Raw genomic sequence first — 27,782 nt, 5'->3', positions numbered from 1 at the left:
GAGGACGGGGGGCGCGCTCGCTCGCTCGCACGCTGGCGCTGCACGCGCGGTCGGCTCGGCTTTCTCCTGCCGCACACAATAGCTGGTGACTAACTGCTCCGAAGTGGCATTAGCATTTCACAAGCAGGCTATTCAGCCGCGGCGGAACCGTAGCAAGGCGTTATTATTATTATTTTTTTTCCTCTCGAATATTTTGCTTTCCTTAAATTCAGAGCTAGGTTTTTTGTTTGAAGGGTTCGGATGTAGGATGATAGTCGGCCAGAGGCTCTTCGTGCTTTTACCAAAACACATTCGCAGACGTGGAAAAGCCTGTAAAACGCTCTGAAAGCCAGCAGTTTAACAGGCTTTTTAAAGTTTTGCTAATTCTCATGCTATTCTTCGGCTTCAGTTAAAACCTGTCATTGGAGGTCACCGAAGAGTTTTGATTTTTACGCTTACAATTATTTTGGTCTGGAACTTGGCAAGTAAAAGTTTTTCAGTTTATATCGGGATTATTTTAATAGCTTGAAAAACAGCTATTTTTTTAATTTTGCGGGGTTTCAAAGTGAATAGGTTAGTAATTTCTAATAATGGTCTTCCGAAAGTGGACCTGTTGTGGCTGGACGAGTAACGTATTGGTGTTTGGTAGTTCTGGTTTTTCGTACTGTCTCCTAAACCGATTTGGGTGGTGGTTATGATTACGTGCGTCCGGGGCAGTAAAAGCAGTCACCCGGCGGGGTGCTGGGGCGTTTAATCTGTGCGGTGCAACTGATTAGCAACTCGTGTTTTGAGGGGGTTCTAACGAGTAGCGTTATTTCATAAGGGCTTCTGAAACGATTAGGAAGTTTCACCTCCCTTGGAATGAATGTCTTCTGTGACGTGAGGGCATGACAAGATTTTGATGGCATTTGTTAAATTTGGATATAGAACATCTAACTTGAATCGAAATCTCTTAGATTTAATATAGATCGTTAAGTGTTCATTAGGTTTACGAAATTTAGTGGAACCTTAACAGTATATTTTTTTCCACTGTTTTATACTGTTTTCATACTGTTTTAAAGTAGTGATTGAGGCTACTTTCATTCAGTACTTTTGCTATAGTGAATGGAATTGGAAGCAAACCCGAAGATTCAGTGCTTGCAATATTTTAATTTGGGATGAGGGGGTGTAAATATTTGACAAAATCCTAAGTGGATTCCTTGTCTCGTTATTTGAAAAAAATTATAGAGCTTATAATATTCCGTTTCTAAGAATTGGGCAGATTTTACAAAACTCATCGTTGCATCTCATAAAAACCGCAATCACTGAAGATTGCTCTGTTTTGTAATATTATGATGTAATATTACAGTTTTAAAATGAAGCAGCTGATGCTTTCTTGCTAAATTATGGGAATGTCTAATTCTTGCAGAAGTATCTTGTTTTCTCCAGTAAAAACAGGGATACTAACGTTCATTTTTAATTTTTTGAGAGGGTTTCTCAATTCAGATATTAATAAAATGAATTTATATTCCTAGTCTCTTTATCAGACTTAGGATAGTAAGTGCTGTCTTCATTAGTGTGTTATTTTTCAAAATCCACCTATTTTGCCTGGGAGTGGGGTTTTTTGCTTGTGTTTTCACCTTTTTACTGAACAGTCCTGTTGGCATACTTATGAGGCAGTTAAGAATTCTAGTTAAAATTTAAGAGAGCTCTGGTTCATTATCTCTTTTTATTCATTCAGCATATTGTTCACTCCATATCTACTGGATACAACACACCTTTTGAAGTGCTTTTATATCCATCAAACTATATAACTAGGTGTGTGGGTATTTGGTTTAATTTTATTTGGCTTTTTGAGATTCAGGTTAGCTCTAAAACATTTTGGTAAATCGTATGTATAGGTGAGCACAGTCAAAATCTCTTAAATAATGTTCTTAATGTTGTTGAATAACATCTTAATTTATTCTTATGACTTAAAAAACCTTGGCTTTGTTGCCTTCGAGTTCAGTTTACTTAACATTGGTTTTAAGTTGATTTTGATGAATGAAACCAAAATACTAACTATTGCTTATGGTTTCAGTTGTGTCTATCTCTACCTGGCAATTGGTTGCTATGTTAACTGACAAATTGAGTAATATGTTAAATGTAGGAATTTATATGTCACATTGAAATTTCTAGAAAATTTAAGCTGTTTAGGATGGTGTATTTTTGTACTTGGGAGTTTTAAAAATAAGCATAGATCAACATCTGTCGTCAACCTACATGTAAGTCACAGTGATTGAGATTCGACCAAGAGGAAAGTGGTGTTTTAAGAGCACTTTTAAAGGTTTACAGGTTTTTAAAAAATGATGCAATTACTACAAATATGATTGATAAAGTTATTGTAAAACATGATTGTATTACCATCTAGTTAAGATTTAAAACATTTTTAACACTGTATGGAATTTGATAGTGAAATTTTTTTTTTTGGTCCCTGATGGTATTTGCTTAATCAGAGCTTATATTTTTAAAAATAGACTAATCTTAAAGCAAAAGGGCATATTATAAGCTCCCATCAGAATTGTTGTTTTTTAAATGGAGCCAAGAATAGGTGGCAACTTTTTATGGAACAAGAAAACTCTGCTAATTTTTGGACAATGAGAAAACTTTGTCATTTATTTCTTAATTTGAATAGTAAAATTATTTGGTTTATTAAGTTTTGCTATCTAGTTGTCACCTTAATTAGTGGTGATTGCATACTTAAGGGATCTTGAGGCAGAATCTTTAAGCATTTTTTTTACCAAATTTGGAATTCTGATTACATTTCTTGTTTACAGTGCTGTTTTTTTGTTTGTTTTTCTTGATACATAACTGGATTCATGTTGTGTTACTCTGTTAAGATGATATAATTCTTATTTTATGTAGTGGTATTTACTTTTTTTAAAAGTGTTTTTTACTGTTTATTTTGAGAGAGACACAGAGCATGAGTGGGGCAGAGAGAGGAGATAGAATCCAAAGCAGGCTCCGGGCTCTGAGCTGTCAGTACAGAACCTGATGTGGGGCTGGAATTCAGGAACTGTGAGATCACAATTCGAGCCAAAGTTAGGACACTTAACTGACTGAGCTACCCTGGTGCCCCTGCTTTTCTTAAAACCATTCCAGTCATAGAAATCTTTTTAATCAAATGAAAGGATTGGGAGTTAGATATGGATTGTGATTTTAGTCCTGTCCACAGTTAGCCTACAGGTTACCTCAAGCAAGTCATGGAATTTCTTTCAGTCCCAGTTACCTTGTTTGTAAAATATGTGAATTGAAATTTTTGTAATCTGAACATTGATTTTGAACTAGAAATAGCAATACATGGTCTCTAAAAGCCCAACTGTTTCATTTTGTTGATGGTTATCCAGAACACAAAAAAGTAGATACAGAGAAAACCTGCAGATTAGAAAATTGTATAAATGCTTTTTATAATGCCATTCTTAGGTTGTAGTATATTTCTTCTTAGAGATAGACGAATATTTTTGATACCCTAACCACATTGTAGAACACCTTCACTCTATAATTAGTATGTGTCTCTCCGTGGTTTAAGTACTAGTTTTCATAAATTATTGCTGGTCTTAAATTCAGAGAATAAGAACATGAATAAAATATACTTAAGTGTAGATCTTATGTATGCATGTATTTAGAATGTGCTGATTAATGAAAGTGAAGATACAAAACCTAGGAGACAAGTTTTAGGGAAAAAAACCATGTTTTTGAATGAGGTATTTCTGTTCTATATTAAAGATAATATGGTGCTTTTAAAACTTAAACCAGTAGAATTTGGGGGGAGTGGGATGACAAATAATGTAGTGAATATGCACAGTAGAGTTACATTTCCTTTTTCAATAGAATATCAGTGAAATTAGTAAGCTTTGCTTGGTATATCTCATAATTCTTGGGACGCCTGGGTGGTTCAGTCGGCTAAGTGTCTGATTCTTGATTTGGGCTCAGGTCACAATCTCATGGTTCAGGGTTCAAGTACCTCATCTGTGCTAAATCCTGCTTAGGATTTTCTCTCTCCCTTTCCCTCTCCCTCTCAAAATTAAAAAAGGAAAAGTCTTAATCCTTTTAATGAAGACTACAAAGTTAGGGAAACAACATGCTGAAGGGCTGAAATGGGCAAAACTTCATCTGTTCTTACCTATGCAGTTATTCTGTTGGTATATATACCATTATTTTAAGAAGATTGAGGCTTTTACAAATATTTTTAAATGAAATAAAGTACCTTTTAAATTATTTATCCTCCTGAATGATTGTAAAGTGGCCTGAGCATAAGTTGGATTATCCTATCCCCAACTACAAATGGTGTTTTACATGACTGTAAGGAGGCAGAATGGTACTGCAGGAGTTTGTTTCCAGTCTGTTAAATGGGCTAAAAATAGCCCGATTTTGTAGGATTCAGTGAGTGATAACTGACTGGCACAAATCAAGTACTATGTAAAGGTTTGTGTTTGCTATTATCGGAACTTTAGTCATGGTAGTAAAGTTTCCAATTACAGCTTTATAATGCATTAAAGTTTAAGAAAAACATCTTTATTTCAGATGTATGCATAATTTTCTGAACATAGCCGCAGTGTAAGAAAGACTGCTTTAAAACTTCAGAAGATACTATTGGTATAATTATGTTGTAGATCCAATGATGAAATAATTAAGTCTAAGATATAAAGAAAAAAGTATAATAAATACCAAAAGTAAATAATTTTTAAAGTATTGTGGCTAGAATTCTAGAAGATTTTTGGTGGTCTGTATACTGATTCTAAGATTGTTTTTTGTGAACTAATTAACATTAAGGAATGTTTTGGTAGTTGAAGTATCCAGAATTGATTAGAGAATATATGAAGCTTTTTTACTTTTGGTAGTCAGATGACATTTAGGGAAATGTGAAGGGAACTTGGCTGTTGCTTCTGTCTCTTTCTGTTAAAAGATTTGTATAAATTAAACTCACAATAGTTTGTATTTTTGAAATTGTCAGAGAGAGGACATGTTTTGTCAATCTAAAGATAAGTGTTTTAAACAGAGCTTAATACAGATTTTTTGAATTAATCTTTAAGTGAGCACTAGGTTAAATAAAGCCTGTGAATGCCAGTTTTTTAAATCCACTCAAAATTTCTTTGTCAGACCACAAGTTTTTGTTTCTTTCATGTACACACACCTTCTCTAGTCTACTGCAGTCATTTTTCTTTTTTCCAAATTTTGTAGTTACCTGTCATTGTCACTGCAGAATTATAACAGATTAAATTGTATCCTACACAACTTATTCTGGACAAGTAATACTAGACAGGTTAATTTCATTCTTGTAGTTTCCCTATTTAAGTTTCTGAATTCACAGAAAAGTATATGTAATACTGATAAGCAAAGTGGACATTAGTTGACAGTACTAAGTATATCTATTTTAATGGACTTTAAATTAAGGAAAGTCAGGCATTCAAATAAGTGTATTTTTCTTTGAGGATATTTAAGTTGTTTTTGTAATTACATCTAAAAGTAATAAAAACTATTATATAATATGAACCAAAGATAAGATTTTAGAAATATTTAAAATGTGAAAAGATGATTGATTTCTGTTTTGCTTGTGAGAAGCTATGTTATAGGTACATTTATGAGTAATTTGTAAAAACTAATTATTTTAGAATGGATAAATACATGTTACTGAGCATATGGAATATAGAAGAGTGTATTTAGAACAGATTGGACAAAATGATAGCTTTTCTTCTCTATGGGATTTTAGAATTCAGTGAACTAAAAAATAAAAATTATAGTATAGAAGAGTGAAATATGTGAGAACCTTTGGTCTATTCTATGATATAGAAGAGTGAAATATGTAAGTGAGAAGGCAATCTTCAGATGTGAAGCCGGTCCACCTTTATTTGCCTTAGACACGCAGAAGCAGCCTATTTGAGCACAGGGATGACAGATAAGGAAAAGGATGGATGGTTGGTTGAATGAGAAGTTTTTCATGTTAAGAAAATGTAGTTAACAACATGATCTAAGCACCTTCTGCTTAAGTGAAAACTAAATTGTAAATAGAATGAGATTTGTAGTATAAAGCTTAGGGTTATTCATAGTAGCATGGATGATGGCAGCCTCCTGCCAAGGAGGCACATAAAGAATCCATGTATTCTGGACTCCCAAGTGGCCTGTGATTGGCCTGACCCATTTGATCTCTATCAGGGATAGAAAACAGGCACATAGCCTGTCTTGGCAGAGGTTAAAATGCAAGAAATATTTTCCTTGTGTCATTTGATTCTGGTTTAGGTTTTGGGTGAGGAAATAGTAAGTTTTAGGCAACTTGGAGAAACGTGCATTTATTATTTTTTTTAAACAACTTCACTGCCATTGTACGTGTGGTGTTATTTCGAGTATACCGATGAAACTGAAACGTTACTAAAAATGAAACTGGTCGTTCTCTTAAGAGTATTTATATTGGCATTTTAAGAATAGTTTAAGAATTTTTCATCTTTAATAGATGATAACTTTTCCAACAGAATCCCAAATTTGAAATTTAAATTCTAGTTTAGTAAATAATGTTTTAAAGAGGATTTCTTAACTGCACAAATTTTGCTTAGAAACATGATTTAAAAACAAAACGTCAAAATGTATTATTTCAAACAGTTAAATTTTGTCATGTAGTGTTTTAAATTAATTTTTATAGAGCATCTTTTGTGGTTTGTGGAAACCTAAATTCTGGATAAAGTGGTTTTGTTTTTTTTTTTATTTTTAGCAAAATATAGTCAGATTGTGATTAAAAAAAAACTTGGGAGAGCACTATGCATATTCTTTAAAGGACAGATTTGTGTTGATAATACTAGCTGAAGTATCTAAATGAATTCTTAGGTGGTTGATTAAATTGTGAATAGAAGACAGTCTTTCAGGCATGTTTATTGACAGTTAATTAGGAGTAAATAGACCACCAAGATTAATTTTGACACTTAATAAGATTCTGTATTAATTTTATTATACTACTAATTATAAAGAAATCATAGGCATGTAGGGAGTCCTTCTGAGAATAGTTACCCAGATTATAGGATTTGACTCGAAAAATGTTTATGTAGGTTCTATTAAGTGTGTAATCATTTATGAGCTGTGTGACAGTGGAGCAGGGACTAAAGTTTTGAGAAGGAAACTGTAATGTAATGAAAACTAATCTTGGAATCAGGAGACCTTGAGTTTGTTTACTAATTTCTCCTATTTTCTGAATGTATGACATTGAAGAAGCTGTAACCTTTGGACTTCAGTTTTCTGTATCTGTGAAATGGGAAAAATACTTAATCTTACTTACTTGTGAAGATAAATTTTGAGAATACTTGACACAAACTAAGTATTCCATGTATTTTTCTACATGGAAGGCTATCACAGTTTTCTAAAATAATGCTCAGAAAATGTAAACTTGTTTTAAAGACTGTAGATGTAATTTTAACCTATTTTTTTTTAAAGATGGTAATAGATTTATAATTACAAGTTTAAAGTTTTGAGAATTTGAGATCTGGTTTTAAAAATAGGCCTTAGAGAATGATTGATAGAAAATAGGGTTTTTAAATTTATGATTTTGTTTATATGTTAAAATAGTTGTAAAAATAAGAATTATATTTTATTAAGCTGACCTTTTAGAACTTAGAACTACTGTGGAGAGGAGAAGTAACTAGTCTTCCAGATTTGGAAAACTTTGAGAAAACAAATGTGAAAAACTGACATTTTTAGAACGATCAGGTGTTCAGGACATAGTAGTACTAAATCTTTGTGGGTCTTATTTTCATAGGGACTTCTTAAATTATATGCTAGAGGAAAGACTGGGTTTCTAGGTCTCACAGGTAAATCAAGTAGTTTAATTATATTGATCTGCCTCATTTTGGAAAGGTCTTTAAAAAGATTTCCAAAATGCTTTTTTCCCTGTGTAGGTCTAGATAGATTCTCAACATGAAAGATCAGTGTGGAGCATGTAATATGGAGTATAATTAAAATGACAGTCACCTCCATGTCGGCTACCATGGCTATTTCCCAAGATAGTCTCAATCTTGTAGATGAGGACATTGAGATGTGGAGTAAATGTTTTCTCTGCACTCAGCAAGTTTAAACCTAGAATGTTGGACTTTAGAGCTTTCAATCAAACTTTTGACCTTTTCTTTAAAAATTGAGTACAATTCCTTTTTAAATTTTTAAAAATGTTTTTATTATTGAGACAGAGAGAAACAGCATGTGTGAGAGAGGGGCAGAGAGAGGGAGACACAGAATCTGAAGACATGCTCCAGGCTCTGAGCTGTCAGCACAGAGCCTGATGCAGGACTTGAACCCCCAAAGGTGAGATCATGACCTGAGCTGAAGTCAGCGGCTTAACCGACGGAGCTACCCAGGTGCCCCTTGAGTATAGTTGCCCCTTGAGTACAGTTCTTACTGACAGTATGTCTGGTGGAATGCAGTGGTTTCTAGGCTTTTTATATTTTCTTCCCACTGATAAAATTTACCTTTTAATGATAATTTCCATTGACAATGGCACAATTTTCTTGGCTGGGAAGAATGGCTGTTTATATGAAGTAGCATAGCAAGCAGAAGCAGTTAGTTTTAGCCAAAGAGGTAGGAAAGTAAAGTACTCAAAGAACGCAGTCTTTTCTTGCTCCTTCCTTGCTACAGTTCACGTTTTCAGAAGAGAATACTGTTGTTCAAATTGTGATAGGCAGTTCTAGAAACGTTTTATATATGCAGCTGGAAAAAGGAGTGATAAAGTTTTATGATTTGGGTTGAGGCTTGAGCAGAGTTGTCTCTTTCAGATAATTCTGCTATCCCTGATAATGAAAACATTGATAGAACCAAGAATTGTTTAGTTCAGGGGTGGTAAACTATGTTGTTTGCAGGTAAATTGTGTAGGAAACCTGTTTTTATAGGCCTTGAAGCTAAAGTTACTACATTTTTAGAGTTGGTTAAAAAAAAGTTATATAAATGTACAACAGATGGTTGCCTCCAAATCCTAAAGTATTTACCATCTGACCCTTCACAGAACATGTCTGCTGACCTCTGCTCTAGATATCATAACATATTTACAAAGGGATACCTTTAATTCAGGGTTTAACCATTAATTATGGACCATTAACCCAACGATTGTTGTTACTATATTAAGTGATTCTCTATTGGGATTGGAGGTGGGGGTGGGGGTTTGAGAAGTTTGAAAAAGCTCTGAGCCCCCTGGTGTTGGAGTGAATCTCAGTGGGATGACATCAGAGTTTGTATCCATAAAGCAGGCTGTTGAATAGGAGAGAAGATGAAATGTTTGAAAATTTAAAAGGGAAGCACAGCTAATAAATATGCATTTTTCTTATTTTTTAAAGGATAGTAATCATAAATTTTATGGTTGTTTAATCTGTGCCTTCTAACTTTAAGAGTTTAAAATTTTAATCTTAGAAATATTGAGAAAAGTAAGGTTGATCATATTGATTTTCTTTAGCCACAGTAGGAGAGAGTATTTAGGGTTGTCAGTCTCTTTGTAATTTTATTTTATATTCTTAGTTTATCTTTTTTAAAGAGTTTTATTTAAGTGATCTTTACACCAGTGTGGGGCTTGAACTCAGAAACTTGAGACTAAGAGTCACATACTCTTCAGACTAAGCCAGCCAGCCCCTCTGTCCTTAGTTGTTTTAAGTGTCGCCCTTTACCTATAGGAAACTGTGCTTTTGTGCTAATTTGTTTAGTACTGAAAATGAACTTTAGAGTGTTTCTGACACAGTTTAATGTTTGTTGAAAATGATTCAAAATGTCTATTTTTAAGCTTTCTTCTATATTGTTATATATGTATCCGAGGCAATAGGTGCTAAAGGCAATAAACGAGGACTGGAGTTACACTGCCCTCATTAGATACTCATCTCTGCCATCCACTAAATGTATGCAATCTTGGGAACCTTGTTTTATATTATTGTATAATAATTTCTTCATTAATGGGAATAATAGTTATATCTTTTAGGGCTGTTAAAATACTTAACTAAACTTTTACATGTAAAATTTACCACACTTAAGGTGTAGCATGTAGAGTGCAGTCAGTATGTGTTAGCTATGATAGTGTTGTTAATACTTTTCACCATTAACTTCATAATTTGGTCATGCTTTTATACATTGAATGTCTTAAGAAATTGAAAGCAGCATGGGTTATGGACAGTGATCAGGATATTAGAAATGAGGATGATGTTTTGTTTTTCCCATGTAATAATGTACAATTACTGGGAATCCAAATATATACATTTTGTATTAGGGATTTTATTACAATGCCATTTCCAACTTCCCTTTTGATTTTAATTTCCTTTTAGCTACTTACTAGTATAAATAAATAAAAATTAATTCAAATGAAAAAGCTTAAGTTAATATTAAAGATACGGCATCTTGTTAATTTGAAAATTAAAAATCATATGTATAGCCATATAGTAGCCATTTTAATTTTTTTTTAGCATTTTCATTTTGTAAAATTTCTATTTGTCTTTACATTTTATTGGCCAGAATGGCATTGATTAATATTCATTAATGATTTAAGAAGGTAGCAAAGAAAGTTTTCATTTATCTTTAAAAGTATGTATTGGGGGGTGTGTGTGTGTGTGTGTGTGTGTGTGTGTGTGATGCAGTTAGGAACAAAAAGAGACTTGATTCTTATTCTCTTGTAGTTATTAGTGAAGTTGAGAAGAAAAACATTGAATTATTAAATGTATAATCATAAATTGGTACTTGAGTTAAGAAAAAGTCACTAAGAGTATGTACCCAAGATAACACATTTAGAATGGTAAGGTAAAGAAAACAAAAGAGGTTACATTGGAGAGATTTGAAGCACATTGAAGAGTTATTTGGGCAAGGAAATGAGGGAAATATAGAGAGGGTGCCACATGGGAAAAGCCTAACAGCAGAGAGCGCAGGTAAAGAACCTGAAAAAAGATCTGTATGTCTAAATGTGATAAGTGGGGGCTGGAGTGTGTAGGACTAGGAATGTGCAGGATGAAGCAGAGAAGTATGAATGGACCATACATGCCTTTCAGGATTTGTAGACCATGTTAAGGAGTTGGATGTCTAAAGAGCAAGGAAAGTTTCTGAAATGTTTGTTTTCTAATTTTTTAATTTAATTTTATTAAAAATATTTTTTAACATTTGTTTATTTTTGAGAGAGAGAGAGACACAGAGTGTGAGTGAGGAGGATCGGAGAAAGAGGGAGACACAGAATCAGAAGCAGGCTCCAGGCTCTGAGCTGTCAGCCCAGAGCCTGATGTGGGGCTTGACCCACAAACTGAGATCATGACCTGAGCCAAAGTCAGACACTTAACCAATTGAGCCACTCAGGTGCCCTGTCTCTGAAGTGTAATGTTTATTTTTGAGAGAGAGAGAGAGAGAGAGAGAGAAAGAAAGAGACAGAGTATGAGCTGGGGAGGAGCAGAGCAAGAGGGAGACATAGAATCTGAAGCAGGCTCCAGGCTCTGAGCGGTCAGCACAGAGCCCCATGTGGGGCCCGAACCTAGAACCTCAGGATCATTACCTGAGCTAATGATCAGTCACTCAACTGACTGAGTTACCCAGGTGTCCTTCTGTTTTAAGTAAGGGTGATTTGACCAGATAAAGCTTTTGGGAAGATGACTGCAGTATACAGAGTACCTCTGGAATAGAAGTGATTATAGATTCGAATGATGTAGGAGCTATGAGTGGATGTGGGAGAGATAGGGATTTATTGCAAAGATGATTTTAAACTGGACTGTTATAGAGATTAGGAAGGGAAAATCAGTTGGACTTGGTGACTGCTTGGGTATTGGGAATGAGATGGAGGAATGGACAATGTGAAAAACACAATGTTTTTGTTTGAGGCTGGATGGATAGTGTTGCCAATTGTCAGGATAGGGGAACATTTTGGGAGGGGAGTGTTCACATGAGGATTAGGAGTTCATTTTTGCATATGTTGAGCTGAGGAGGGTTTGGGACTCCGTAGGAGATGTCTTTTAAGGAAATTTGATATGTAAGTCTAGGTTACAGATATAAATTTGGGAATCAGTGGTGTAATAATTGTCCAAGTAGAGAGTATTGAGTGAGAAGAAATAGGGTCTGGAACTGGGCTCTGGGATCCTGGACCTTAGAATAGAAAAAGTTAGTAGTTATTGCATATTGTCAAGTGTTCGTTTACCTAACAAGTCCTTAAATACAGGTACGATGTTAGGTACTGGGTAAACAGGTACATGAGATCTAAGCCCATGTCTGCTTATGTACATCATGGACAAGTAAATCGGCAATCTTAGGATACTTCAGAGGTCTTAGGAACCTTCAAACAGGCCAAGATAGAGTGGTTGTTGCAGGGGGAAGAGGATCATAACTATAATTAGATTCCCACTGAGGTGTAGGTATCAAAATATATGAAGAACAATTAATAAACGTACTACAGAGTGCTGGTGGGTAAAAGAATATTTTGGGAAGGAGTATAATGTGCTATGGAAACACAAAGATTGTCCAAAAAGAAGAGGCAGAAGTATTGTAATAAGTTAGAGAAGGCAGTGACGCATAGACTGAGACATGAAGCAGAATGAGATGGGGAAGGTGGATGGGCAGAGAAAAGATTTCCAGCAGAGGAGTCAGAAGCCAGAAAGCCCCTGAGGATTTTAAGACCTGAAAGTATCTAACTTTTAAAGTGAAAATTGATTTTGAAAAATTGAAATATACTAAATCACCAAGGAAAAACTAAGTCTGAGAAAGTGGATTCATAATATTTTCTTCAAAGACAATTCTGCAGTAAGGATTTTCAGGTTCACTACCTGAAATGTGTCTTGCAAAATGACTCTAAAACAGGATAACTACAAAACTAAAGTTAGTAAGTAATGAACTTTATGATTGAAATAAAATTTTTAAAAGAAATTTTTATCAGCACATGAGAATAATTATATATAATTAGAACTAATTATAGTTCTATTAGAAGGGACTCTAAATAGTCTAGACTTTTTCCTTTAAATTTTATTTTTAAGTAAATTAAGGAAGAATAGAGAAAAGTATAATTCTAAAAATTCATATTTTGATAATTTCTTCTAAATTTTTTTTTGCTTAGCTGATCACACTAGTGTTTGAAAAAGTTATGTTTTGAGTCAAGATGGTGAAATTAGGGAAAAAGAATCATAGCTTAATAAGTTTAGGAAATTGTATTAAACAAAATCAAACAGATTTATCTTAGGATTTTTCAGAGGTCATAATATTACACATATAATTTGTATTAGAACCCCTTTTCTAGAAGTCTTCATTCCAGTAGTAGTTACTGACCATCGACAATATGCCACACTTGTATTATTTTAAGTTGTGTAACAATGTGCCTCCATGTTGTCTTTGACAGGATGTATGATAAAAAATAGGTTGGTTTCTCTTAATTGGCTTCAGCTTAGAAAGTTGAGTAGTAGCTAACTTTTAATATTTTTTTTATGGTTTTTATTTATTTTTGAGAGACAGAGACAGCGCGAGCAGGGGAGGGTCAGAGAGAGAGGGAAACACAGATTTCGAAGCAGGCTCCACGCTCTGAGCTAGCTGTCAGCACAGAGCTGGACGTGGGGCTCGAACCCATGAACCGGGAGATCATGACCTGAGCCGAAGCCGGATGCTTAATTGACTAAGCCACCCAGGTGCCCCAGTAGCTAACTTTTTAAAAACACCATTCATGTTCTTTTACAGTTCTGGTATAACAGATAGTACAAGATGTAATGAAATGATTTAACCCTTCAGTTCCCTTCCCAAATCAATCTTATAAGGAATTCATAATAAAATTGTTATTACCATGTGTACTTGAGTAGCATTTCTCAAACATTTGGCCTCAGAACCCCTTTATGTTAATAAAAATTACTGAATTTTCTTTGTTTACATGGAATTATTTGTGCATATGATTTAAAAATTAAGATAAATTATAAAATATTTTATTCATTTAAATATAATAAACTCATTTCATGTTAATATAAGTAACTTTTTAATAACAATTTTCTGAAACAAATTTTTGAAGAGTGGCATTGTTTTACATTTTCTGGAATGTTTAACATCTGGCTTAATAGATTTCTTATACCTGCTGCCTCATTTAGTCTGTTGCAGTATCACATACCACTTGTCCTTTGGAAAAATCTACCATACACTCATGAGAAAGTGAAAAAGCAAAATAACGTATTAGTATTAGTATTATTCATAATTTTTACTTCAGGAACGTTCAGGGGTTCTCAGAACCACTTTGAAAATAGCTGAACTCTAATATTTAGGTGGTACATGGACAAATTTTTTATAACTTGATAACCTAACTTTGAAGTGATAAAATAGTATACTTTTTTCTGTAATTCTCTTCAGATTCTTCCAAAAGACTTTCAGAATGGGTAATAAAAATATAGAATTTCATGTCTTGGTTTCAAATGCTAGCGTAAATTAAGCAGTGTTTTGAAGTTGTTCCAAAAGTGCCCAAACTTTTTGTGGTAGGTAGATTTATTTTATAGTTTAAGCTTAGTTAAATCAGTAGTTGGGATTTGGCCTTTCTCACTAAGTTTTTTTTGTAAATTACAAAATTAATCATAGAGGCTATATAAATGTTTTTAAATTTTGTGATGAATATATGAACTATTGGGTTTTTTTTGTTTTTATCCTTAATTATTCTGGAGATATTTCTTATGATATAAAAGATCCAAAACATTTATTATATTTTATAGTTGGATGACTTGTTTTAAGTTTTTGAAAATTAAAATGTAAAACGTTTTAGGTTACAATGCTGTATATATTTTCTTCAGGATTTGCATTGACTAGAATCTGCTAATTAATAGTTGCTATATTTAGGTTACATTAATTCTTTAACAGTTTTTCTCCTCCATGAATTAAACAATGGTTGGAGTAACTGTTTTATTCTGAGTCAAGTGGTTGAACAGAACAAACATGAACTTTTACCCCAAGTAAAATGAAATGTGGATTGGCCAGAACAAATTATTCTACTTTTTAAAGTATATTTTATTTACTCTAAAGACCTATATAACTTTATTTAGAAAGTATTTTATATGTCTTTCACATAATAGGTGAAGTATTACAGACATTTAGCACCTGATCACTTGCTGCAAATATGTCATCGGCTAGGACCTCTTCTTGAACAAGAAATTCCACAAAGCGTTCCTGGAGTACAAACTTTATTAGGAGCTGGAAGACAGTCCTTGCTACGCACAAATAAAAGTATGAACAATTTCTAATAGGATTTAGACATTGTTTTTTTGTTTATGTGTCCTATCTTTGGATCCATAAAAATATGTGTGTTTAATAGGCTGCAAGCATGTTGTGTGGAAAGGATCTGCTCTGGCTGCATTGCATTGTGGAAGACCACCTGAGTCACCAATTAACTATGGTAGCCCACCCAGCATTGGTGAGTTGTTTAAGTTCATTACCAAGTTGATAGCTTCTTGGTAAAGAGCTTTTGAAAATAAAAATGTTTTAGTTACTTCAAGAGAATTTCATACTATGTGCATTAGCATTCAATGAGGAAAAAAGCTTTTAGATTTTTTACTATGTCAGTAATCTTAATAGTTAAGTCATATAATATGTAATTATGGATTTTCTGAATTGTACCTAATCTAGGCTAACTCATTGATACTGTACTTTTACAGAAAAAACTGTTTTCCGAAAATGTATTACATTGATTTTTGTGGGCGACTTTGACACAATACAGATTAGTTATGATAATGGAAAACAAAAGTAGTTTGGTTGTTCTTTTATGAAGTATACTGCATTTTTTATTTTTTGCCATTAAAACTTTAAAGAGGGAAAACTGATGCAGATAGGTATTTATTTTGTGAAATGCCTCCTAGATCCATCCCTTTATATCTTCTACCAGACCCTTGTCTTACCTGGATTACTGTAGCATCTTCCAAACCAGTCTTGCTTTCAGTGTCTTCTCCCTCTTTCCCTTCCAGGTCACACTTAGCACTGTAATATTAATATTATTTGATTCTACCCTTGCTGTGTTGTCCTTCTGCTCAAGGTAGTATAAAGAGGTTAAGATATTTTAATTGGTGCTAAAATACTTCTTTAGCACCAATCCAAACTTCTTATTTTCAGAGACTTTCATATTTTAGTCATAACCTTTTCTCCCACCCCTACCCTTTTGCCTTTCCAGGAGTGCTTTCTTTTTCTTCCACTTTCAAGTCGTACTTCTTTCTTTTCTGGATACTTATTATACTGATCATCAACATTGCAATTCTGAGAGTGCCTGAGTGGCTCAGTCTGTTAAGCATTCAACTTCAGCTCTGGTCATGATCTCGTGGTCTGTCTGTTCACGCCCCACGTCGGGCTCTGTGCTGACAGCTCAGAGCCTGGAGTCTGCTTCCGATTCTGTCTCTCCTTCTCTCTCTGCCTCTGCCCTGCTCATGCTCTGTCTCTCTCTCAAAAATAAATAAATATTTTTTAAAAACCCAATATTGCAATTCTGCCTTTTGCTTAATACTTATATAGTATAATATATCTTTTTTCACTGTTTTATGTTAACCTTTTTGTGTCCTTTTAAAAATAGTAAAGAAGTGGCTTTTTAAGAATACAGTATGGCAATCTTTATGTTTTCTGTAGAGCATTTTGTTCTGTATGTATAATTATTGATAAATGTGGATTTAAATCTGTCTAACTGTTGCTACTTGGAAAGTGATCTCTCTTGCTGGTTTTCTGCAGTTTGTCTGTGATATGCCTTGGTGTCTATGGGGTTTATTTATTTTGTTTGAGATGCATTAGGTTTCTTGAATCTGTAATCGCTTTTACTGGCATTGGAAAATTCTCAGATACTATCTTTTAAAATATCTCTGCTCCATTCTCTCCCCCTTTGGGACTCCAGTTGAACACATGCTAGATTCCCTTACTCTATCTTCTCTATCACTCTCTCTTTTTTATGATATGTATCTTTTTGTTTCTGATATATTCTGGTTTGTTTTCACTGACCTATTTTCCAAAGGTATCCTATGTAATATTTGTATGGTGAGCAATCATGGATGATTTTTTTTTCAGCGTATGATTGTCTTGGTTACATAATGATATTTATATATAATATTTACATAATGATGTTTATATATAATCTATATATAAAGAGCAGGTATTAAAACAAGAAAGGATTTAAGGCACTAGAGTATTTTTGCACTTAGAAAATTATACTGGGAACAGAATGGTTTTCTTAAAAGAAGGGGAAGGTAAAATATTAAAGGAGTTTCTTTAATAGGGAGAAGTTTATCCTCTCTTTGAAAAAGTACAGGTCTGTATAGTAAGAAGAATGTGTTATGTTATTCTTTCAGCACATTGTCATGTAGCCCTGGGGTAGGCAATGCAAGTGCAAGAGTGATTGACAGTAAATAACTTTCCTCTTAACATTTCCTACGGGAGTACTTACTATGTGCCAGGCAGTACTCAAAGCATTTTTCATTTATTTTCTCTTTTAAACCCTACACAGTCTAGGAGAAACTGTTCTTATAGAAAAGGAAATTGAGGCATGGAACACTTTGGCATCTTGACCAAGATTATACATTTAGTGAGTCATGAAACCAGCCTGACACCATTATGCTATGTCTTAATTTCAGTAAGCTAAAGTTTTAAGTAGTAGCATTGGCTACTCAAGAAAATTGGTATTAAGTTGCATGGTCAGATCAGTAAATATTGCTGACATGGATATAGGGAATATGACTAAAACGTCTTGAGTTTTTTATCACATCAGAGAAATGCAGCTGGTATATTCAGGTATCAGAATTAATTACCAAGCAGGTAATTTTTGTACCTTTCTGAAAGACTTAATTTCATTTTTAGGGTTTAAGATAAATGTTTTTTTCTTTGATTCATATTTTCAGGAAAATACTAGTTGTTTATATTTAAAAAATACCTATATTATAATGCCAATTTTACCTGCTTTTTTGTATCTGTATATAGTTTTTTAAGTTACTAAAGAAAAAAAGATGCACTAAATGAGTCTACTTACTATAGTCCTAGTTTAGTATCATGTCTTACCAGTTCACGTTGGTGACAGTCCTGAATGTTTTGTGACTGCTACAAAATTGGGAATAGGATGGTAATGGAAAGAAAAGTTCATCAAGCTTTTGGCCTTCATGGTAACACAGTGTATCATTTTACATTATCACAGAGTATAGGTTAGAAGATTTTTTTTTTAACATGAAAGTTTGTAGTACTGACTTAATTCTTTTGCTGATTCCTCTTTGCTATTTTCTACTTAGCTACCTTTAAAGATTTTCTTTGCTCTTTCCTTGATCAGTGTAGCACTACCAATTGTAAATGGACATAAGAAAAAACCTTAACATTTTAGCTTTTCATAAACTATTGATTTAAATGTTTAATATAGATCCAGATACTTAAATTTTGAAACATTTGAGATTCAGAATATTTTAAAACTTTTAACATTGGAATAAGAAGTTATTTGCCAAAGAGTTCCACAGATAGTTCATAGTTCCTTTATACAATTTGTGCAGTTTTTCCTAATGTTCTAACCTTATTACTTGGTACATTCCTCAAAACTACAGAACCAGCATTGGGATGATATTATTAATTAAACACCAGACCTTATTCATATCTCACCAAGTTTTTCTGCTAATTACCTTTTTTTGGTCCAGGTTACTACATTGCATTTAAGATTTTTTTTTTTTAATGAACTTTCTCTTGCAACTCAGAGGATCACGTAAGATGAGTATGATGATAAATTGGATTTTCCTTAGATTTTTGCAGACTAGATGCAAACTGTTGTAATTCTCAATTTGAGTATTTCACATTTGTCTGAAATTTTAAAATGTGTACAATAGAACTTCTGTCCCTATGAGACTTGTTATTACAAGCCTGAGAGTTAGACTTCTTAATTCATTTCTTACGTTCATTTAGAAAATAAGGCATATATATTTTATTGTAGTCTCTTGAATCTGGTGTTTTTTTTTTTAAGTTTTATTTATTTTTGAGAGACAGTGTGAGCAGAGGAGGGTCAGAGAGAGAGGGAGACACAGAATCTGAAGACAGGCTCCAGGCTCTGAGCTAGCTGTCAGCACAGAGCCCGACGCGGGGCTTGAACCCATGAACTGTGAGATCATGAACTGAGCCGAAGTCGGATCCTCAACCAACTGAGCCATCCAGGCACCCCTTGAATCTGTTTTTCATTGCCATTGCCAACAACCACATTTGAGGCCTTGGTACTTCTTGCCTGGAGCTCTAACATCTTTCATTCACTTACTGAGTAATTATTGAATCTCTCCACGTTATTTCTGGCATTGGGCTAGGATCTGGAGTTGTAGGATAAACAAGAACATGCTTGACCTCTGCTTTCTTTGTACTTATAGACTACTTGATCCCTTGTCTCTAGTCTTATTCCTGTCCCTAGGATTTAGCTCTTAATCAAGGTTTTGTAAATTTGGCACTGTTTACATTTTGGGCCAGAGAATTGTTTGTTATAGGCTACTGTCCTGTGCATTGTAGGGTGTTTTATCAGCATCCCTGCCTGTGCCCAGTGAATGCTAGTAACGTTTCCTACCTTTTGCCCCCTGGAATTGTGACAACGAAAAAATATCTCCAGATGTTCCCAGATGTCCCTGGAGTAAAATTGTCTCCGGTTGAGAACTCTGATTAAAAGTTGTAAAAGGCATGTGTGATCCTGTCATGCCTCCTTTCCCTCATTGACTTTGAATAATCTTAACTGTGTAATGTCTCGCACAAAATTGACTTTTTCCCATCTTCCCTCCTTTTCCTCACCTCTACCTGTACTCTAGCTTTGTATAAGTTCTTGGCAGTTCTTCACAGTCAGCTAAACTCTTGTCTCTTTGTCTCTGTACATGTTTTATTTCTGTCTACAATGTCTCTCTTTTTGTCAGTTCTATGAATATCTATTCATCTTTTAAACTTCAAATGTCTGCCTATACTTACCTCTCCTATAGTTTTTGTCACATAGTTGTGTCGATCTTTTCCTTTTCTTTTTCTACTATACTGTTCAATTTTATTACTCTATGAAAGATAGAGATTATATTTAATTGCTCTTTATAGACCCAACTCCTCAGCATTAATAAACATTAAATGAAGAGGCAGTCAGTACTTGGTGAACTGGAGTGGGACTCAAAAAGTTCAGCAGTGTATAGGGGGTAAAAATTGACATAGATAGTCAGAAGAAGAGAGAGACTTGGTCCAAGGATAGCATTTAATTAAAGGAAAACCTCAGAAGCTGGTTTTTAAGAAATAAAGGTTTATTAATGAACTGAGTTATCAGTTCATTACACTTGGGATGTCAAAACCTTTACCTGTGTAATTTAAGAACCAGGTATTTAGCTTATCTCAGTATGTCATTACCCTATTTTATTTTGTAGATCCCGATGCTTTGTATCTCCTAGCCCTTGATGTAAATTGTGAAAATTGAACTGGAATTTATTCTCAGGGCAGGAGAACCAAAACAGTCAGCTGTTTTCTAGTTCTCTAGAACCTCTTTTAATGGGAGAGAAAGAAAAGAAAAGAAAGGTCATACTAATCTGTTATCACTAGCTTCTAACTAATTTTCTATGGAAGAGATGCATGAACATGTATTAGGCATAACAGATTCACTTTCAAAAATACTTCTGATCTCAGGTATTGTGCTTTCTCCAACCTTCTTACCCATATTATGCCTATTTTCAGATATAATTTACTCTGTATTTGCCTATGTTCAGTAGGCATAATTCAGTAATAAATGACATTTGTGGAGGTAGACCAGGAAAGAAGAGACTTAGGTACATACGTTAAAGCTGTTTTTAAAGTTATATTTGGAGATTCATTTAATGCATGTTTATCATGTGAAAAAGGTTCTAATATTAAATTAAAGCATTCTTTTGCTTATTGCCTATTTATATTTTTTGACATTTACCATATCAGCAAAATAAACTTAATGTTTAGGCTTTCCATATCTCATCTTCTTTGTTGTTTTGTCTGTGTAGTTCATATCTGTTCTCCTTGTTGCTTCTGCTATAAGGTTGCAGTTTTGGTGGGTAAGGATAAGGAGTATTGGGAAACCTGATTCTTAAAAATGTATGAGTGTAAGGAGAGCTTTACCTTGAAAAATAGCCTTACTACACAAACATCCAGTTAATACTAAGAAGCTTTTGCATGAAAAGAAGTTTTAGACCTCATCTACATTTATCATTTTTTCTGAGGAAACTAGTTTTGAACAAAGCCAGCAAAGATTTGCTTAAAATTAGTTTCTGAATCTTGCTTCGGCTTTAGTCTAGATGTGTGGCCTTAGGCAAATTATTTAATTTTTTAGTGTCTCAACTTCCTCATTTGTAAAATAAGGGGTAATACTTACCATAGATGGTAATTTGGAAACTTAAATGAGATAGCAAAGGGAGGCACAATGTAGACTACACTAACTAAATGTTACTTTTTGCCCTTTCTTCCTATAATCCTCATTAAATGCCTTACTTTGCTAGTAAATCTTGCGTACTTTTGCAAAAAGGTCTTTTCCCCTTTTATTTTTACTGCTATGTTTTGCCACATTTCCAATCTGCAATTGGTTTGTTTTTTTTTTTTAACATAATTTGGCAGTGGGCTGAGATCTGGAATTTAAACTTTTTCCTCATATAACTATCATTCATAAGTATTAGTAATATTGTATATTGTAAATCTAAGAGTTAACATATAATTTAACATTTGACATAATTCAGTAATTTATAAGATTATAATAATCTGTAGTTTCTTTCATGTTCATTTATTCTTTGCCTCATATCCTGTTAAGTCTTATACCTTTTTTCCCTCAGTCCATACTTTATCCTTTGTTAGGCATCTATTCATCACTTACTTAAATGCACTCATTTTGACCTATTTTCTCATTAACTATTTTCACTTTTAGAACTCATTTTCTTCTATTTTTCTAATCTTAATAGTTTTACAATTTGTGTTTAATCATTTCTGATTTAGCTATATTTTTGGATTTCTATTTTTTGGTCTTGGCTTCTGTTTTTTTAATCTGTCCCTTGAATGATATTTATTTACCTTTGTTTTTTTTCTACTATACTGTTAGGGCCTGGAGGACAGAGATTATATTTTATTGCCCCTTATGGACCCAACTTATCAGCATTAGTAAATATTAAGTGAAGAGGCAGTAGGTAATTGATATAATTAATGAATGAGGTGGACAAGAACAGTTCAGAATGATACTCACATTTCCATGTGACACAGGTTTTAGTTTTTTAAATTCTCTTCCTTGTTCCTTTTCCTCCCTCAGCCTCCTTACTTCTTGTTTTGCCTTCTAAGAGTAGGTAACTGTGAGAGACTTCTAAGATGTATTGCATTTTTGTTTTAAGGGAAATAAAGCTAATGTTCATTATGCCAATGTGCCAAATATATAAAATAGACATTATTATTTATTTTTTCTTTTGCTTAAATTTCTTTTCAAATTTATGATTGACCAAAAAAGGGGAAACACTTTGAAGAATGACAATTTACTTAGGTGAGTTCAAATTATTCCTCTTGTAGCTGTGTTTTATTTTCTTCTTATAAATAATGAGAAGAAATTCATTTTAAGGTCATAGATCTGATGAGAGGTATCATCTATGCCCCCTGCCCTCTTGTTGTACTACGTCTGGCAAGTAGTTTCAGTAGTAATTAGGAAGCAGTAGCCATTCATTACCCCTTTTAGTTTGTGTTCCATATTTTTCCAGTTTGCTTATTGGTGTTGAAGTTCATATCTAAATGAAGCAAATTATCTTAGTTTCTTCATAAAGTCTCTTTTATTTTATTTTGAATTTTGAAGTTAAGAATTGAACATCTTCTGGGGTGCATGGGTGGCTCAGTTGGTTGAGCATCCGACTTCGGCTCAGGTTGTGATCTCGTGGGTTCGAGCCCTACGTTGGGCTCTGTTCTGACAGCCAGTTCAGAACCTGGAGCCTGTCTTCAGATTCTGTGTCTTCCCCCTCTCTCTGACCCTCCCCTGCTCGCTCTGTCTCTCTCTGTCTGAAAAATAAATAAAAAACATTAAACAAAAATTTTTTTTAATTTTATTCTAAAATGATATTTCATTTTTTGAACCCTTTGATTTCTTTTGCAAAATCAATTTCATTGTGGTCAAGAGATAAAACTTCAATTGGTTATCCCAGAGCAAATCTTAGGTTATTCTCACTTCTTTCTCCTTAAAGACCTTCAGCTTACTGTTTTTAGGAAATAGTCCAGAATGACTTACCATAGCTTATAAAGCATTTTAGAGTCTGCCCGCTACCTTCCCATCTCTTCTCTTGACACTTGCCCTCTGTGCTATGTGTGCTAGCCATACCTCCTTCCATATGTAGCTTGAGTTCCATGTTCTTTTCAGCCTCAGGCCATTGCACATGCTCTTGCCTCAACCTAGAATGTGCTCCCTTCCCACCAACGTTCTTTGGTCCATTTTTGAGGTATTAGTTTAAATGTTCGTTTTTCAGAAAAGCCTCACTCACTGATTCCAACCAACCCTTCCCTTCCCTGCTATATATTTAGGACCCTCTGCTGTATATTTTAAGGTTTTTCTGAACTTTTTTTTTTTTTTTTGCTGACACTTCTTGTTGTAAGTCCTTGTTTCATTTCTGTCTTCCCTGCTAGACCTTCACGAGGGTGAGTACTATGCCTTTTCTTTTTCTGTTACATCCCTTTGTCCATACTTGGCTCATAGAGGTGGTGTATAAATGTTTGCTAATTTAAAATTAAATGATAAAATGTTTGGCATAAAACTATATAGCTTTTAAAAAATGAACTTTTGTTAAAATTACTATAAAAACATTTAAAAGTTTTATGATTAAAGTAGCATTAGACTAGTTTCCAAGAAAGAAAAGAGGAGGAAGAATAATAAAATCAAGTAATTTTACAATTCTAGTAAATTTGAATCCATGTAATACCTGTTTTGGGGGTTTATTTTATTTGTGCTTATTACGTATGTGGTTCATGAAATTTTTTTGCTTAATTCTTGGAATCATCTCTTTACTTTCTGTATTTTATTTTAGTATTTGTGTTCTCTTTTTTAGAGCTTATTTATTTGTGGTATCTGATAAATCTTAAAAACGTGATGTCTTTCATATGGGAGGTACAGCTAAATACCAAATTGACTATGTAGAGACTTGGAAGGTAGCTACTATGCATACTAATTATTTTAGTTACAGTAGTAAAATAGAGAAATTCTCCTGGGTTCTGTGTTGCCCAGGTGATTTGTTGGGTTTTTTTTTTTTCTCTTCACTCTTGCCTTTTTTGTGGACAAAAAGTTGTTCACAGGATTATCCTTCTAATGTTGCAGACCCCTTTTACTATAAAACTAAAGTTGGGAATTTTGTTCATTACAGTTAACGGTGATTAATATTTGTCTTGTTCTTGTGTTGGTTAGTTGCTAGTTACTGGTGCAGGATGATATAAAGGTCTGATGATGATGTAGAAATAAGCCAATCTGTGTTGAATTATTTCCCAGATTATCTCTGGCCCTCAAATTATGAATATTTGGTTGTTATTCCCTACTAATGTCTATGTTAGTAACCTCAGGAGAATTGTGGCAAGCTTGTTTGTTGTGGCTCTATAGTGAATTAAATGTTAAAAATTACTTCTTACATGATTCTTTCCCAAATAAAATTGAACCTACACTGTCTTTGATATATTTTTCTTTTACTTTAAAATTCTATTGGGAAAGATTTCAGAAACAAAACTTATAAACAAAGTTAATGGTGTTTTGTATTATTTTATGGCTTTTGAATCAAAACAGTTGTAAATTCTTGGTAGTCTTATCTATCATTCAATCCATTGTCAGATTGGCAGTAGTTATTGTCTTATGGCATACAGTTCTGATACTTCAGTATACTTAGTCTTGAGGGTTTCTTTTTTATGATTAAATAAATTCTTTGCATCTTTATCCTTGAGCCTGTTTTTCTCAGTTTTTGAATTTAAGTTAATCTCTTTAGACAGTTTAGATTTTTCATATTGCTCTTCTGAGTTCCTTCAGATAGATTGAGCTATGCTTTATTTAATTAAAAATTAATCATAATGAATAGATGATCAGTAGAGAAAACTTGGAAAACAGAGAACAGCTCAAAAAGCAGTCAGTCTCACTGGTTAGCTGCTACTACTACTTTCAGTCTTTTTTAAAAATATTTGTATACCTTACCACCTTGGTAAGAGTGTGCTCTTGGGAGTAGATGCCTGAATCTCATCCTGGGCTTCAGCTCTGGAAAAGTTACATTTTGTCTTTCAGTTTCCTTACTGGCAAGGAATATTATTCCCTTATTGGGGATAATAGTAGTACCTGCCTTAAAAGATGGGTGTGATTAAATAACATGGGTGACATTTGAATGTAAAATGCCTGGTATGTACTGAAGCACTCAGTAAATATTAGCCGTTATTTTCCAACGGAAAATATTTCTAACTGAAATTTGGAAATCACAAACACTACACTATAGGCAACTTTTTGGACTTGCAAGGTCATTTCTATAGTAATTATTCTGTAAGTGCCCAGTCATGGACATAGCATTATTTTGTTGGGAAAACTAGTTATCATCTAGCAATAAAGCAGTTTGGAATTTGTTTTCATGTGGCTTGTTTACATGTTTATTACCAGGTTTGTAGTTCACTCAAGTTTAGATTTATAGGTTTCCACCCTCTTGTTTTATAGTTATGAACTACTAATTTTATAATTAGAAAGTCTTTTAACACAGATCATGGAGATTAAAATGAAACGTTGGTACTGATGATCCTGAATTCACTCTCTTCTACTTTAATTTCGGAATTGTTTGTGTGGTTATTATAAATTATAACTATTTTGCATTTTATTTACAGCAACTCTGGAAGCTTTCCAAGGTTTTTTTTTTTTTTTTTTTAAGTTTGTTTATTTTGAGAGAGAGAGGGAAAGAGAATCCCAAGCAAACATTGTGCTGTCAGCATGGATTCCAACACGGGTCTCAATCCCACAAACTTAAGAGACCTGAGCTAAAATCAAGAATTGGATGCTCAATGTCTGAGCCACCCAGGCACCCCCAAGTGTTTTTTTAACCAGAATCACAGAATAAAATTAGTCAAAATATAGTACAAAAATAAATTAAATAAAAGCCAGTTAAAGTATTATTCTTTTTTTAAAAATACTTTTTAATGTTTTTTATTTATTTTTGAGAGACAGAGAGAGACAGTGCGAGCAGGGGAGGGTCAGAGAGGAGGAGACACAGAATCCGAAACAGGCTTCAGGCTCTGAGCTAGCTGTCAGCACAGAGCCCGATGCAGGGCTCGAACCCACGAACCGTGAGATCATGACCTGAGCTGAAGTCGGATGCTCAACTGACTGAGCCACCCAGGTGCCCCTAAAGTAATATTCTTATAAAGTACTCTGAGGTTTTTTTATCTGAGGACCTCTTTATCTGTATAAGAAAAGAACCCAGATTATACTCAGATACCTGCTGAATTACATATTCTGTCTTTCCTTTGCTTCTTCATTTACTTTTTCTATTGTCATAAAAATTCTCTGGGTTTTGGAATCTACAGTCACATGCTTCTCCTTGCATTCATTATAGCACCAGCAGGGCTCTGCTTTCATGAGCTGGCAGAAGCTGCAAACACTAGTTATCTAGTTTAGGTTGTTAAGGGAAAACAGCTTTCCTTCACTGGAGTAGATATTATCTAGCATTGTTATATATTCTTTGTTAAAACAACAACAAAGCCCAGAAAAACTAACCTCTGCATTTTTGTTAATTCATAGTAATTAAAAATTTTTTCCCAACTCACTTTTTTTTTTTTTTTAGCAATTTTACTTTTTTAAAAAAAGGTTTTTATCATTTATTTTGAGATAGGGAGGGAGGGAGAGGGAGAGGGAGCACAAGCAGGGAGGTGCAGAAAGAGAGGAAGAGAGAAATCCAAGCAGGTTCCATTGTGTCAGAGCAGAGCCTGATGTGGGCGGGGCTCCATCTCACAAACTGAGACCATGAAGTGAGCCAAAATCAGGAGTTGGACGCGTAAGAAATTGAGGCACCCAGCAATTATTACTTTTGATCTTGGATAATTTATTGCAATTCCACCATGTGTTCTTGTCCATTTTAAAAGTCCTTAGCAGAAGGAGAAAAATTCTAAACATTTTGGAGGGAAGTGATAGTAATTCTGTTTCAGCTCTTTTTTGTTTGCAGAGATTTTATCATATATTTTTCCAGTGTCCTCAAAATCATAGCTACTAAGGTTATTGCAGATGGTCTTTCCTGGCCGTTACCCAGTGTTTAACTTGGTTCAAATAGTACGGATTTGTATACAGATTTCCCATGAAGTTGGTTCAGATGGTCCAGTTTTGTATAGTGAGGAAAACTACAAGGTCACTTTGATTATGCTTATCTTTTCTTAAAATCATCTATTGAAAATTTGGCCCCAGGTATAGGAGGAAAGCATCTTGTTCCTAGCGTAGATGTTGGTTGTTTATAAGTGGATGAAATTATCCTTACGTTTCCAACAAATTGATTTTTTTTATCTTATCAGTGGTCCTCAAATTGAATAATCAACACTAAGACATTTAAAAATGGATGCATAATGATGAATAGCCAGATAAATACCAAAACATTGTTAGTTACAAAATTAAATTTTTGGTCGTGGCATGTAAATAGATACGTGGTCACTGATCTGGCACAGAGATATATATGTAAGATAATTTAATCACAATTTTTAATAGAGAAGGATTCATAAATGAAAAATCTGGAACAAATTATTTGGGGGAGAAAAATGTCTTTACAGACTCACTTCAATATATACTAAGATTAAAGGATAAATTAAGGAGTTACGTGAGAAATTTAATCCACAGAGAAGTAAAAGAAAATGTAAGTGGTTATATATTGTGTTATTGGCTGGTTAGGAGGACTCATCATATTAAATCA

General features: G+C 33.8%; 1 protein-coding gene across 1 annotated transcript in view; it reads left to right on the top strand.

Moving 5' to 3' along the window:
* PHIP (pleckstrin homology domain interacting protein) overlaps positions 1-27,782 on the top strand; it is a 121,665-nt gene that overhangs the window by 529 nt on the left and 93,354 nt on the right. The window contains exons 3-4 of the mRNA XM_029943190.1: positions 14,991-15,141; positions 15,230-15,328. Coding sequence (XP_029799050.1) covers positions 14,991-15,141; positions 15,230-15,328 — 250 coding nt within the window. The remainder of the gene's footprint in view (positions 1-14,990; positions 15,142-15,229; positions 15,329-27,782) is intronic.

Source organism: Suricata suricatta, chromosome 7 (assembly GCF_006229205.1).
Source record: "Suricata suricatta isolate VVHF042 chromosome 7, meerkat_22Aug2017_6uvM2_HiC, whole genome shotgun sequence".
Classification (NCBI taxonomy): Eukaryota; Metazoa; Chordata; class Mammalia; order Carnivora; family Herpestidae; genus Suricata; species Suricata suricatta.
Note: the sequence above shows the minus strand (reverse complement) of the source record. Positions and strands in the feature narration are given on the sequence as shown.